At 38.0% G+C, this 12,856-nt stretch overlaps 1 protein-coding gene across 12 annotated transcripts in view; it reads right to left on the bottom strand.

Moving 5' to 3' along the window:
• Window positions 1-3,730: 3,730 nt before the first annotated feature.
• CCAR1 (cell division cycle and apoptosis regulator 1) overlaps window positions 3,731-12,856 on the bottom strand; it is a 28,930-nt gene continuing 19,804 nt past the window's right edge. For 3 of the 12 annotated variants that reach the window (XM_065067954.1, XM_065067955.1, XM_065067958.1), the window contains 10 exons: window positions 12,188-12,379; window positions 11,466-11,699; window positions 11,033-11,159; window positions 10,730-10,771; window positions 9,644-9,726; window positions 8,457-8,603; window positions 7,966-8,086; window positions 7,207-7,392; window positions 6,618-6,823; window positions 3,731-5,882 (listed from right to left, as the gene is read on the bottom strand). In XM_065067954.1, the coding sequence (XP_064924026.1) occupies window positions 5,823-5,882; window positions 6,618-6,823; window positions 7,207-7,392; window positions 7,966-8,086; window positions 8,457-8,603; window positions 9,644-9,726; window positions 10,730-10,771; window positions 11,033-11,159; window positions 11,466-11,699; window positions 12,188-12,379 (1,398 nt within the window). In that variant the 3' untranslated portion in view covers window positions 3,731-5,822. The remainder of the gene's footprint in view (window positions 5,883-6,617; window positions 6,824-7,206; window positions 7,393-7,965; window positions 8,087-8,456; window positions 8,604-9,643; window positions 9,727-10,729; window positions 10,772-11,032; window positions 11,160-11,465; window positions 11,700-12,187; window positions 12,380-12,856) is intronic. The other 9 variants (XM_065067956.1, XM_065067957.1, XM_065067960.1 and 6 more) reach the window with 3 other exon arrangements.

Genomic DNA, 12,856 nt, shown 5'->3' with positions numbered 1-12,856 from the left:
CAATGCCCCACAGCCCTTTGGGGAAGAAATTGTTCCCACATCCAACCTCAACCTCCCCTGGCGCAACTTGATGCCGTTTCCTCTCATCCCGTCCCTTGTTCCTTGGAAGAAGGGACCAACACGTTCCATACTCCAACCTCCTTTCAGCTAGATAATGCAGACAGGGACTTGGAGGTTGGCTAATACTTATTTTCCTGGAAGGCAGCACGGGCACAGATGTTCACTTTTTACCATCCTGAACTCGGAATCTTTGTTTTCTTTACCCCCAGACAATGAGGTGACCTCAGTGGAGATCTCTCGGTGGGAATCTGGCAGCAGACTCCACCAGCACAGCTTCTGTAGCTTTGTGGAAAAACAGTTTCTCTGGATTTCACGGGTACAGCTGGCAGGGAAGGGGAACGGACAAGCAGCGTTACCTGCCAGCTCTGATGTGATCACTGCTTTATTCATGTAGAGCCTTCCAAGAGTATGACAGTTTCAAATTTAGATAAACTAGACTGATCCTAGAAAGTAGTATAATGAGAAACAAAGCTGAAACAAAGTCTCCCTAGGTACCAGTAAGGTTAATCGGAGAATCATACAATGGTTTGTGTGGGAGGGCCCTTCCCAGCCCCCCAGTCCCCCTGCCATGAGCAGGGACATCTTCACCAGCTCAGGTTGCTCAGAGCCCCGTCCAGCCTGGCCTGGGATGTCTCCAGGGATGGTTCATCCACCACCTCTCTGGCCAACCTGGGCCAGGCTCTCACCACCCTCAGCAGAAACAATTTTTTCCTTTTGCATTGTCTGAAGCCAACCTCTTAGTTTCAAACCAAATACCCTTTCTGTTGCTACAGACCATGCTAAAAAGTCTCTCTCCATCTTTCTAACAAGCCCCTTTAGTCCAGAAAGGCTGCACTAAGGTGTCCCTGGAGCTTCTCTTCTCCAGCTGAACCCCCCAGCTCTCTCACCTGTCCCCAGCAGAGCTGTTCCAGCCTCGGGTCATTCCCGGGCTCCTCTGGCCCCTTTCCAGCAGTTCCGTGTGTGTCCTGCTAAGTGCTCTCAACCCCAGGTTTCCCACAGCAAAGTCTCAGGTGTCCGTGCTTAACAAAGTTTGGTTTGGTTTTTTCCCTCCTCAACATTTCCAGAGGAATTAAGATGCAAAGCAGCTGCTGACTTCCTTTCACTTGTGACCCTCACTGGACCAAGGAAAAATAATCTAGGAATTAATTTCCTATCAAAACGTGTGGCTTTGGGAATCTGTCATCTTGGCCGAAATCCTATCAATACCTATTTGTTCCAAAAGATAGCTACAACACTCCAGGGTCTGCTAAGGTGGGAGACCCCAGAGCGTATGAGAAGGGACTTGAGGCCCCCCCATAGACTGAATTGCTTGCCTCCCACAAAAAAGCAAACTGGCCAGACCTCACCATGCTGAGAGGCCTTTTACTTTCGGGAAGTTCACAAGACCCTGCCTTGAGACTGCAGACCAAGTTATCAGCAAGAATAAAAGCTTGCTATGCAAGCTCCTTCCTCAGCCTGGGGGAGATGTGGAAGGGAAAACTATTGGTTCTAAAAAGGGCATCACTGAACTATTTCAACAATTTCAACTGAAGTATTTCAATGTGCACCTGCGGCTTAAAATGCTCTGCAAATGGTCCAAATGCACTGAAGTAGTACAGGAACTAGAAAAAAAGAACAACCTCTAGTGGTTTAACCTCATAACCCTGCACCAAAAAAAAAGAAATCAAATTGCAGAATACAACAAACAGATCTACTCAGCACCACTATTCTGCTGTCATTTTAGAGAGAAGAATAAAGAGAACTGAACTAATACTGGGCTAGATCCAACAGCTCGCAGGATTACTGAATCACACCTGAAAAAAATACTGGTTCTTGCGTGTACTGTGGGTTACTCCATCTGAATCCTCAAATGAGTCAGAATCCACTTGTTAAAGAGAACAATTTAAAAACCAGGAAGATGCAAGAAATCAAAAGCAGCATAAAACTGCAGTGTCACATGGTTTTGATACAAATTTAGGTATCAAATATCTAGAAATTCAATAGCAACGTTCCTAGCCACAGTTAGAACACTACAAAACAACATATGACTTCAGGCAACATTTGGTGTGTTACAAAACTCTAAATTTATACATTGTATCATGATGCTGTGGATTATATAGTGGATTAATAAAAAAAGGAAAATTATTTTTGCTTGGAAGTAATGCATTTTGTTATTAGAGCTTTTTACTGTAACTACTTTCGTGTAATACATCTAATGAGAGCCAGGATGCAGAAACATAAGAGTTTGGTGGGAAAACACTGGCAGTTTTGATAGCTGGGTAGACATATTCATTATTAGTGTCACGCTATATGGCAATATACAAGTCCCAGGTTGAATTTCTACTCGAACCATTTCTGCTTTCCAGAATATGTTAGCATGAATGTATTGACTGTGCTACCTACACATTTTGCAATCTATTGCTGTCCATAAGAGTCAGTCAGTCAAAACGAATTATTTTGTATTTTATATTTTTAAATATAAACTGCACTGAACAAATGCAGTCAAGGTGCCCTGACCTGGGTACACGAAGACTACAGAGAAGGAAGAGAAAACATGTATTTTGTGCACGTTCCTGGTAAAATTATCAGTGAAAGTTAACTGCGTTACACGAGTCCAAATGTACTCACACAGCACATTACTCAGCAGAAAGATGGACTCAAAGCCATTCAACTCTCTCGAAGCAGTTAAATGTGGAAAAAGTGTTACGTTAAAGGACTGGGCTTCATGTTATATTCGGAAACATCTCAACTGTAAATGCCTGAACTGTGGAGACCCATGGGTACAAGCCAGAGAATACCAACCTATACTTTGTACACTCCAGGGTACCCCAGGCTGAGTCAGAGAAACAACCAAGCGATGATTCTGCAGCAGTGACAAGCACTGGGCGAGTCAAGAAAACATGACATGTCTTCATCATGGCAGAACACGCAGCGGTGCCAGAGCAGCGCCATGGCCCTGTATGCAATCTTCAACCCTTCAGAAAATTGCCCCAAAACGATATACTTCTGCCTTTTTATTACCAGAGCAAAACCAAAGGTGTCTCAACAGTCTGCTTTATTCTAGACCATTTTGCATGCAGATTTGTCAAATGAAACTTTCTTCCTAGCCTTATTCACAGATATCCACTGGTCTGAGTATCACTATGTAAGGGTTTAACTCATTAATTCCCCAATACTAAACAAAATACAAAAGGCAGGGGGGAATGATCTGTAAGCCGAGATCAGAGTCCATTTCCTGGCCTGCTGTAGCAGTGCCTTCTTTACAGAACAACACAGTCTGAGATTTACTGCTTTCCATAAAGCATCCATGATGATTTTAAAGCTACAAACTGGACACTGAGGCAGAGAGCAAGACCCAGCTTAGGCTCCTTTTTACCAGCAATGCATACACAATGAAAGCAGAAAGCGCATGAGTTGGGAAGTGTGGACATGAAATACAAAAACATTGTTCATAAATTAAAACTGCCAGAAGACGATTTCTCCAGACCTCTATTACTGATACTCTAATTAATTTTCTTAATAATTAGTTCTATTTCTGGGAATATTACCAGGAAACTTTAGCTAATGACCAGCATGGATGCTGTGTGTATACAGAACCCTGTGCTGTTTGGTAAAGCAACAAAACCACTTTGTAGAGGTGTTTGTTTTTCCTCAGATCAGTTGCACTTCAGAAGGCTGGTCAAGCTCTGTGTAGGTTATAAAACTTTCTTTTTTCCTTTATTCTTTACCCTTTTAGTTTCCTTTCCAACATAAATGCAGACTGTACATAGTATCTGGAACAGTACTACATCAAAACAATATAAAGATTACACTTATTCTAATACTTTTTTCTTAAATACTGTGAAAATCTGTATCGCTCTAACAGCCGTCTCACAGGGCCACTCACTGCAACACGAGGCCTGCTTGTTGCAACAACAGCTTCAGCTCAACAATGCAAGGTAAAACACTCCAGCAAAATAGTTCAACAGATGTTGCAGTGTGCCTAAAAAAAACGTTATCTTGAACTGCAGAATTATTTCCTTGTATGTTCACATGTACTGCTGAAAATTCATGAACAAACTATTTCAAAAGCAATCCTTTCAAGTCCATTCAAATAAATGGTGCTCAACGTCAAAAATGAAACATGCTGTCAACAGTTTCTACAAAGGTAAACGTGAAAAATATAATAATTTGATTACAAGTTTGTTAACACCAGCTGTACACCACAGACAACGCTTTTCACAAGACTGATGTATCACCACCCTCATTCAATCGCTCTCATGAGATGTTATCGCTTAGTTCATAAAACATGCATTTGCTGTGTGCTTATATGCAATTACTGCTTCTATAGCAGCTTCCGTTTCAGTATGAACAGTTAAGATACTACACAGTGACTCAACTGAGATGAATGAGGGGGAAACTTATGCATGTTAGTTCAATGAAAAGATATTTTACTTGTTTAGCTCCTAAAGAGCCAAGGAAGTCATCAATGCACCAGCTTAGACTCTTTTGAACATAAATTCAGGCATTTTAATGTGTATCTCAGTAAAGCTACATGAGTTTCCATGTAGGTTATTCATACATATTATGGCACTTGGACTTTCCTAACAGGTATTTAGTTACCTAGGACATCTAGCCTAAAAAAAGAAAAGGTCTGCTAAAGTTAACCACTTCTGTAAGAAAACACTTCTGTCCCAACCTTCAAAGCCCTGCATTTTTCTGGAAGTTGCACCAAAACGCAATTGTTCGTATTTCACGTTATTTGAACAAGTTGCCTTTGACAATGATGTTACATTAAGTTTAGATCTCTAGTGATTTGTGGACACAAAGGAAAGCAATTTACCCCCTTTCAACAAACCAAGTTGTGTCCTGCTCCTTAGTAATTGTAACATGGGGTATTGGTGTATTCATTCATTCTGGAAGTAATTACACAAATTAAGAAAAAGGTCCAAATTTAATTAAAGGTGGCGTACAACGGTAGCTTTTGCTTCACGTAAGGCATTATTCTGACATCTACCGGCCTGGTATCCAACCATGCATTTTAATACACTGCATTTGGTATTAAAAAGGAGCGCATGTATTAATCCAAAGATAAGAACAATTAAAGGAACACAAATGACATACATTTAAAACAGGCCCATGTATTTTCATATAAATCTCACAACTCTACTAGTATTTTGGTAGGTTTCTATTGCTTTCTGAACTCATCTGAACTACTGTATGAGGCTTTAATACAAGCAGCTTTGGGGAAGCAAGTTACATTTGGAAGGGAAAAGAAAGATTGGACAAGTGAAAAAAAGAAAAGAAAGAAATTCAAGAAGCTTTTTCTTAAAAAAAAAAAAAAATCTTTACTTGCAAAATTACCCAGCATGCTATTTTGTGAATTATATTTGAATTTAAAAAGACTAATTAGACCAAAATAAAATAAAGCCCTAAAAATGGAAATTCTATAAATAATGAAAATTTCGATTTCACTAGACGTTAATGAAAACCATTTGGTAATTAAATACTTGCTACTGTTCATTACATTGATGAACTTTATTAGGGTTAAAACTATAACAAAGTTCATCCTAAAACATTTTGCAATGCAAAATTATTTTCACTCGAGGAGTGTCTGAAGTTGAATGCTGAGAATTACAAGCAACCTCCAGAAGCTGACACTCACATTCATAAAACTTTATACACCTTTTGGAACTAAGATATTTATACTACTAAAATCAAACATGCATCACTTCCCATACATTCTGGTATCATGATTTATATTACATTATGTAACATCATTCTTCTAAACAGCAGCAGTTTTATCATACGTTTGCTCCATTTTCTTTGGATTTCTGATCTTTATCTTCGTTCTTCACGATATCCTTTAAAAGACAAAAGGGAGAGGGGTAAGATGAATTCTAGAAGTGGTATTTCTCATGTGAACTGTAAAGCAGCATGAAACGAAGATACTGTTTGATGTCAGCTTTAAATACTATGTGAACTACTATCTTTCCTAGTTTAGTTATTAACCATTTCAGTATCTTCCTGAACAACTGAGGGGACAGAAATCAAATGTGACCTAAGCACAAAACATATCCGCAGAATCCCCACTTTATAGTCTGAAGTTTTTTGGTTTTGTTTTGTTTTTAAAAAGCAAATGAAAAAGTTTCTGCAGAATCCATTAAATTGGGATAATCATTTACCTAAAATCCTGGGCCAAAGCCATCTGAAAACACCAAGATTAGAAATATTTAAGTTCTGCCTTGAAAAATTACTCCTGATCAAAATTACTCCTGATCAAACTGATCAAAGAGAAGGGCAGATTCGGTCTGTTGGGGATGGACAAGATCAGGAAAACATTATGATGATTTAAGATTTCCATTAATATTTATAGATTTTTAAAAACATTTAAGTCAAGAACATGTGTTTCAAGCTTAGAAAAAAACACATTTTATTTTTTATTTTTAAATAATCAGCAACATATTGAGCACCTTATGTAAACATGCCCTAAATTAACGTGAAATTTCTTTTTTATTCTTAAGTTTTTGTTCTGATACTTTTGTCTACTGGAAACCTGCATACAATAATAAAAAAAAACAGAATTAAACAATTCTAACCTGTTTAAGAACACTCTGTATTTCATCCATAACAGTAGCTAAATTTTTGATTGTCTTATTTAGCTGAGCCTCAAATTGCAAATTTTTATCATCTGAGATCTTCAAATTTTCTTGCAGTTGGCCAAGGTCCTTTTTCACTTCTTTGAGCTCCACAGACAGACTTTTGTTCGAATTCTCTAGTTGTAGTATGGTCTTCTCATCCTCATCTTAGGAAAACAACACAAATCAGTCACTTCCAATGCTGTGTACTTTGCCTTTTAATATTCCATTTACATGCCAACACCAAAGCTACTAACTTTTAAAGAACATTAAAAACTGCATCGCGTTACCGTTTGATGATACGCAACTCTGCCTACATTTGGAAGCCCTACATTCAATTGAATAAAAAAGATAAAAGCACCACGGTGACAATGGTACTCGACGACAGCTGGCGTACAAGTTCAAAAGGCTCGCGAAACAGAAAATTAGTTCATGGTAAGCAAACAGCTAAGAAATTTAGATCACAAATATTACTCAAATTGTTTTATCTTCTTAAAAAGTCTTAGCATCTTGCACTCGTGTCAGTACCACCTTCAAAGTAATGTCCCACCTGTTTTTTCTTCCAGTAGCTGAAGCTTTTGCTCTATCTCTGCCCGCACTCTTTCACTCTTCTCCAGCTTCTGTAAAAGGCTCCCAACATCCACCATGGCTCCATTGTACACAATGAGGCCCACGTTTTCTTCTATGGGTTTCGATTCTTGCTTTACAGTAGGTGATGGTAAGAGTAATCTGTTTCCTGTGTTAGATTAAGAAGGATCAGGAAATTCTGTCATTTTTCAGTTCTAATTACAACCTCCAAAAAATTCTTAATAAATAAATAATTTCCTAAAAGAAGAAATGTAGATTCCAGTTTGTTGGTCTATCCCTCACATTTCTCCCCTCCCTCCTTACCCAAGTTCCCACCCCCCAAAAAAGCAGCATGCTCTTCCATGACATTCAGCTGTGCCTCCTTTCTGCAGTAATTAGTTTCCAAAAATCAGGCTCTGTGCTACCATCTACAGCATCGATCTTCCTCACTGCAAAACTGCTGTGAATGAGAAACATTATTCATCAATACTCAGCATTAACCTCTGTCCTCCTTCTTGTTCCCAGATCTTAAGATTTATCCTATAGAAGCAACAAGATGTATTAGAAGCCAGAAACACTGTACTTGACTGAACTGCTCAAGAGCTACTTTTCCAAATCGGTAGGTTCCCTGCAGATCTGAATTAGTTTCTGCAAGAAAGCAAGCATCTCAGAACTCTCCTTATCATTTGCACAGAAAGAATTCTCTGGAAGTTTGTGGCATAAAGAAAAAAAAAAACACCACCTAACATATCTTCTTGTAGCTCTTCAGACTCTTCTTGATTTTCTTCATCTTTAGAAGTATCTGTTAGTCTTCTGTAAAAGCAAGATTCTCTAAGCACTACTTTATTAAGTAGCTTCTTGACCTAAAACACAGCCATGGAAAGAAGTAGAGTGTTACTCAATACGCAGACATATTACCTAACAAGAACGTTTTAACTTGAACAACTTAGAGAAATTGCACAGCTTTTTGAACTTCAACAGATTGGGGCTTAAAATGTAAACAAGCTAGGGGAAAAGAAAATGATACAATTTTGAGACAAAAGCAACACATACAGTACAGGCATATTAAGAGGTACAAACCTCACTTTTTGAAAATGATTTACAAAAGATTAAATGAGTATTTCATTGTACGTAAAATTCAAGGATCAAGTACATAAGCAACAGACTTTAGAAGATTCTTCCCACTTACAGCATTCCTGAGATATTTTCAGATATTACATTACTATACAAAACCTGAGCACGTGACAGGTGTAGTCCAAGGGTGTACAGAATCTCCTCCATGTCCTTCTCCAGAAGATATCCACAATGACTTTGATCAAAATAAACGAAAGCCATCAGAAGATCCCTGTTAACAGTTACCATCTGTGCCTTGTCTTTCTCCTAAAGAAAATTCATTATGGGATCATTAGGAAGTTAAAATATCCTCCCACCATCAACTAAAAACACATCCATTTTTCAGTTCACAGAACTTTTCCTCTGTTCACTTTAACTTTACTTTCAGGAATTAATATAATAGCATTTACCTACTGAGCTCAAATATAACATAAGCAAGTCGTTTAGGACAAGCAGTCTTTCAAATATTTAAAAGTATTACAGCACAATGGACAGTAACATCTGGTAAACACACTGTCCTTTTGTCCATGCTAATATGTGAAAAAATTTGAAGTAGTAAGCGAATTCAACAAGTAATAGTAAACATCCCTTCTTCTCTCAATCATATTTCACTGAACAGCTGTTTTCAAAGTGAAATCCCCATAAACATGTAATCAACGAGCATCCAGCTCTTACAGTCACAGCAGTTCTGCAGACTGTGTTTTCCCATTATTCCTATTTCTACATCTCCCAGTTTTCCTTGAAGAAAAAAAAAATAAAAGGAGAAATCAGAAACTTGGTTTATTCTTGCATTTATAAAGAAAGTTTAAATGTAGCAAATCAAACTTATGCTCTTCCTTAATCTCAACCATGGAGGAAAGTTATTGGCCTCATGACACAAAGAGCATCGATTTTCCTGAAGGGAGATGTAAAAAGATCATATAATCATTCCAATTTTCAGAATTGAGAACGCAGTTTATGAATCAAGCTAAGCTTCTGTTTTTCTTACATAATACAGCACTTGAAAATAACATAATACCATATCTGCTGCTTCTTAATGTGCGGCATTAGTCCTCGCACCTTTCAGATGGACCAGTATCTCCTAAGAAAGCTTCTCCAACAGCTTTCACTGAATGAACTTTAAAATGTGAGAGCAGGTTGTGAGCACCTTACCCAAAGCTGTCACATGTTACCTAACTTCTGTATCCACTTAATGTTTCAGCCCAGAAGTGCTGAAGGAATCAAGGAGGGCAATTAGGTCTCATAAGTTCAGCTCTAATTAGAACATGTCTAACAGGGTTCTATGTAGTTGATAAGGAGTGAATTACTTTGTCTTTAGATGGCTTCTCTTTACAATGCTTATTTCCCTCTCTCTTGTCCTCTCGTTTGTTCATTTCTTCTTCATCCCGGTCTGTCAAACAGAAAGAAAATTCAACATACCCACAGTAAATGATTCTATAACCACTGTCTCAAAACACATACGTTTATTGAAAAAGTTCACGTAAACACCCAAATACCTGAAATTAATAAATTTCACCCAAAAAAAGGCAAAAAAACCAAAGTCAGTCCTGTTAAGCTTTGAGTTTTCTCTGATCTTATTTTAACATAAGCCATTTGCCATTTCCTCCCCGTGTTTCCCTCACAAATGCTGAATTTGCTAAAACAAACACTAACTAGGCCAAAATTAGTTTTGCCAACATCACAATCTATTTAAGTGGTATATAGAAAATTATCACAATTCTCCCTAATCAGGTTTGGCAGAGTCTGCATTCAGCTATTGTTATTCCTATTAGGACAAAATCAGTACTATTTACTCTCAAGTGTTTTATATCATAAAAATCACATCAACCATATAATTAAAAGCATGTGTTTATACTCATGTCTGAGCGAGACAGTAATGATCCTATCATTTGGATTCTCCAAGAAGCTACAGATCACATCGCTTATTAGATGCAAACTACAACGGCAGGTTTTTGGTTTAGAGGTAGTACCAGTAAAACTAAATCAAGAGGCTGGTACAGTACTCTGCCAAAAATACAGCTGAAAATGCTGGGACTGCAGTATCTAAGCAGTTCCAATCCACATCCCTAGTAAAAACTCTCCACTAAAAGACAAAAACCCCAAAGAAGCACAAACCAAACCACAGACACCTATCTGATGCCCTTCTGAATATCTGAGCAGGGAAAGAAGGCGACTGCTGCTCCCTGGAGACAGGAAAGTTCATCAGCCGCTTTCCCCTTTTCTTCAGGCAAACGCAACTCCACCCAAACAGAAATCGGCTCCTCTTAACACCAGGTAAAGAGCAGCCCACACTACACTCTGGCCTAATAAAACAGGATGACATTTCAGAACTGAGGAATAGGAAGTCAGGCACGTAAAAGTGGCTTGGTTTTTCAGAGGTGCTGAATACTCACATCTCCTACTGACTTCAATGGGAGTTGCGAGTGGTCTGCATTCTGAAAAAAATAAAACCGCTTCTATATGCATGCCTCACTTTGAGTACCACAGCTAGTTTATATTAACTACATTCATATAATGCCTAGTATAAAGGCACTTACATTTTAAGTAGATCTGGTCAGAATTACCAAAACAAAGTTAGTCTAATAATGCAAATTTTAATTCTCTAGTTCCAGTGCTTTCTTCAGCTTGAAAGAACAAATTCAGTGCTAATAAAAAAAAAACAACCTGAAAGCTACAGAATCCCAAATTCAAGATACCTTCATCTTCGTCTTCAGCCTCTTCTGCCTCCATCGGATCATATTCTTCTTGATTATTTTCTTCTTCAGGTTCTTCTTCATCTTTAGAATCATCTTTCTTTTTATCTTCCCTCTGTAACAGAAGTTCCTAAAAATTTATCCAATCAGAAATAAAAAACAGGAAAGTAAAACTTCACTACTCTTCATTCAAAACTTGCAGCTGTTTATATTTAGTCACGTAAAAAAACAAATACAGATCTATGTGATATAGCTGAATATTAAAATACCCAATACACCTGTAAAAGTTTAAAATTACTGATTATGACTGAAGCATATTTAAATAGATGGAGTCAAATCAATTAACTAACACTAAAAACAATAAAATACAATTCAAACATAAACACTTCAGTATTGATCCAGACAGGATAGCACTTCATATGAGCTAGCTGCGGACCTTCTTTTCATCCTTATCTTCTTTTTTGTCTTTATCATCTCCAGATTTTCTCCTCTTAGGTTTTGGATCATCTGTTTCCTCATCTTTTTCTTCCTTTTTTTCTTTCCTCTCATCTTTTTTGCTTTTTTTGTCTTTTTTGTCCTCCCTCTCTGGGAGGGAAATCAGTGCTTTGTAAATCCTGACGCCAAAATCTCTCTGAAGCATTTCATTGAAGAGCTCTGCGAACAATGATACCTGTGCATAAAGAAGAGAGTAACAAAAGGTTCTAAAAATTTGTACACTTATGATTAAATAGCTATGAGGTGCTGTCTTACCAACTTTCACTACGTCATAATTTTATGCACTGTCAGATTTCTCACTATCCGATTTGAATATGAAAACCTTAAACAACTTTATAAAAATGTTTCTTTCCTGTACTGCAGTAGTTTAGGACCTAGACTAACTATATAAATTATAAACTCAGTTCCATACCTGAAAATCTGCGCATTTCTTCTAGATATCACACGGTTACTATACTGCTATCGTAAACCATGTACTAAGTTTGGACAACTTTTTTCTAGGTATTGCACAAAGAACTAACTTATTTTTGTTTTGCCATGTTATTGTTAGGGAAAACTTCCCTAACGCTATCAGAAACTTTTACAGTTTAAGAACACTGCAGTTATCACACAGAATTAAAAAGAAACACGAATGGCTAACTGTAAGTAGCACAGCTACAATACCTCAAAGGAATGTTCTTTATTATCTTCTAATCTGTAGTCCAGAAGAACACTAAGAGACATAATGCTACAGTCAAACTTCCCACTCTTTGCTGCCCAGTTAGGATGTACAATGATTGCCGGTTCATCTGGCAAGATATATCGTCTCTCCCGCCGCTGACGTTCTATTTCTTCTTGACGTTTTCTTTCCTCTTCCTAAAAAGAGGCAAAAAACCAACCCAAACATACAGCATATTCCAAAGCTGCGGTTTCAGCCTATATATTAGTTTTTAGGACTCGGAGCTCTGAAGAAAGTGAAGGAAAACCTAACCTGCTGAATGCAACACGGAAGACAGACAGAACTCAAGGAGTAGAATTTCCAGAACGTGAACTGTGTCCACTGCCAATACTCATCTAAGACAATTGGAAACTTGAGCAACGCAAAGGAGGACACGTCGTGGCATTTAGCCCACAGAGCTCCAGGCACCTGCCAACTATCTTACGGTGCTAACTGCGGCATGTTTACTCCACACTGGAAGGACTCAAGCTAGTTCACTTCAAGTAGTGGAATGCAAGCTAGCGAAGAAGCTGGTGCTCCTGAGCAGCCTTGTGTTTGTTTAGGGGTGTTTTTAGAGCTCTATAGCACAGTAAGATGTCTTTTCCCTTACATAAGGAAAGTCTTCAAACATCATC

The sequence above is a fragment of the Columba livia genome, chromosome 6 (assembly GCF_036013475.1).
Source record: "Columba livia isolate bColLiv1 breed racing homer chromosome 6, bColLiv1.pat.W.v2, whole genome shotgun sequence".
Lineage (NCBI taxonomy): Eukaryota > Metazoa > Chordata > Aves > Columbiformes > Columbidae > Columba > Columba livia.
The sequence above is the reverse complement of the archived record's forward strand: the minus strand, read 5'-3'. Positions and strand labels throughout refer to the sequence as shown.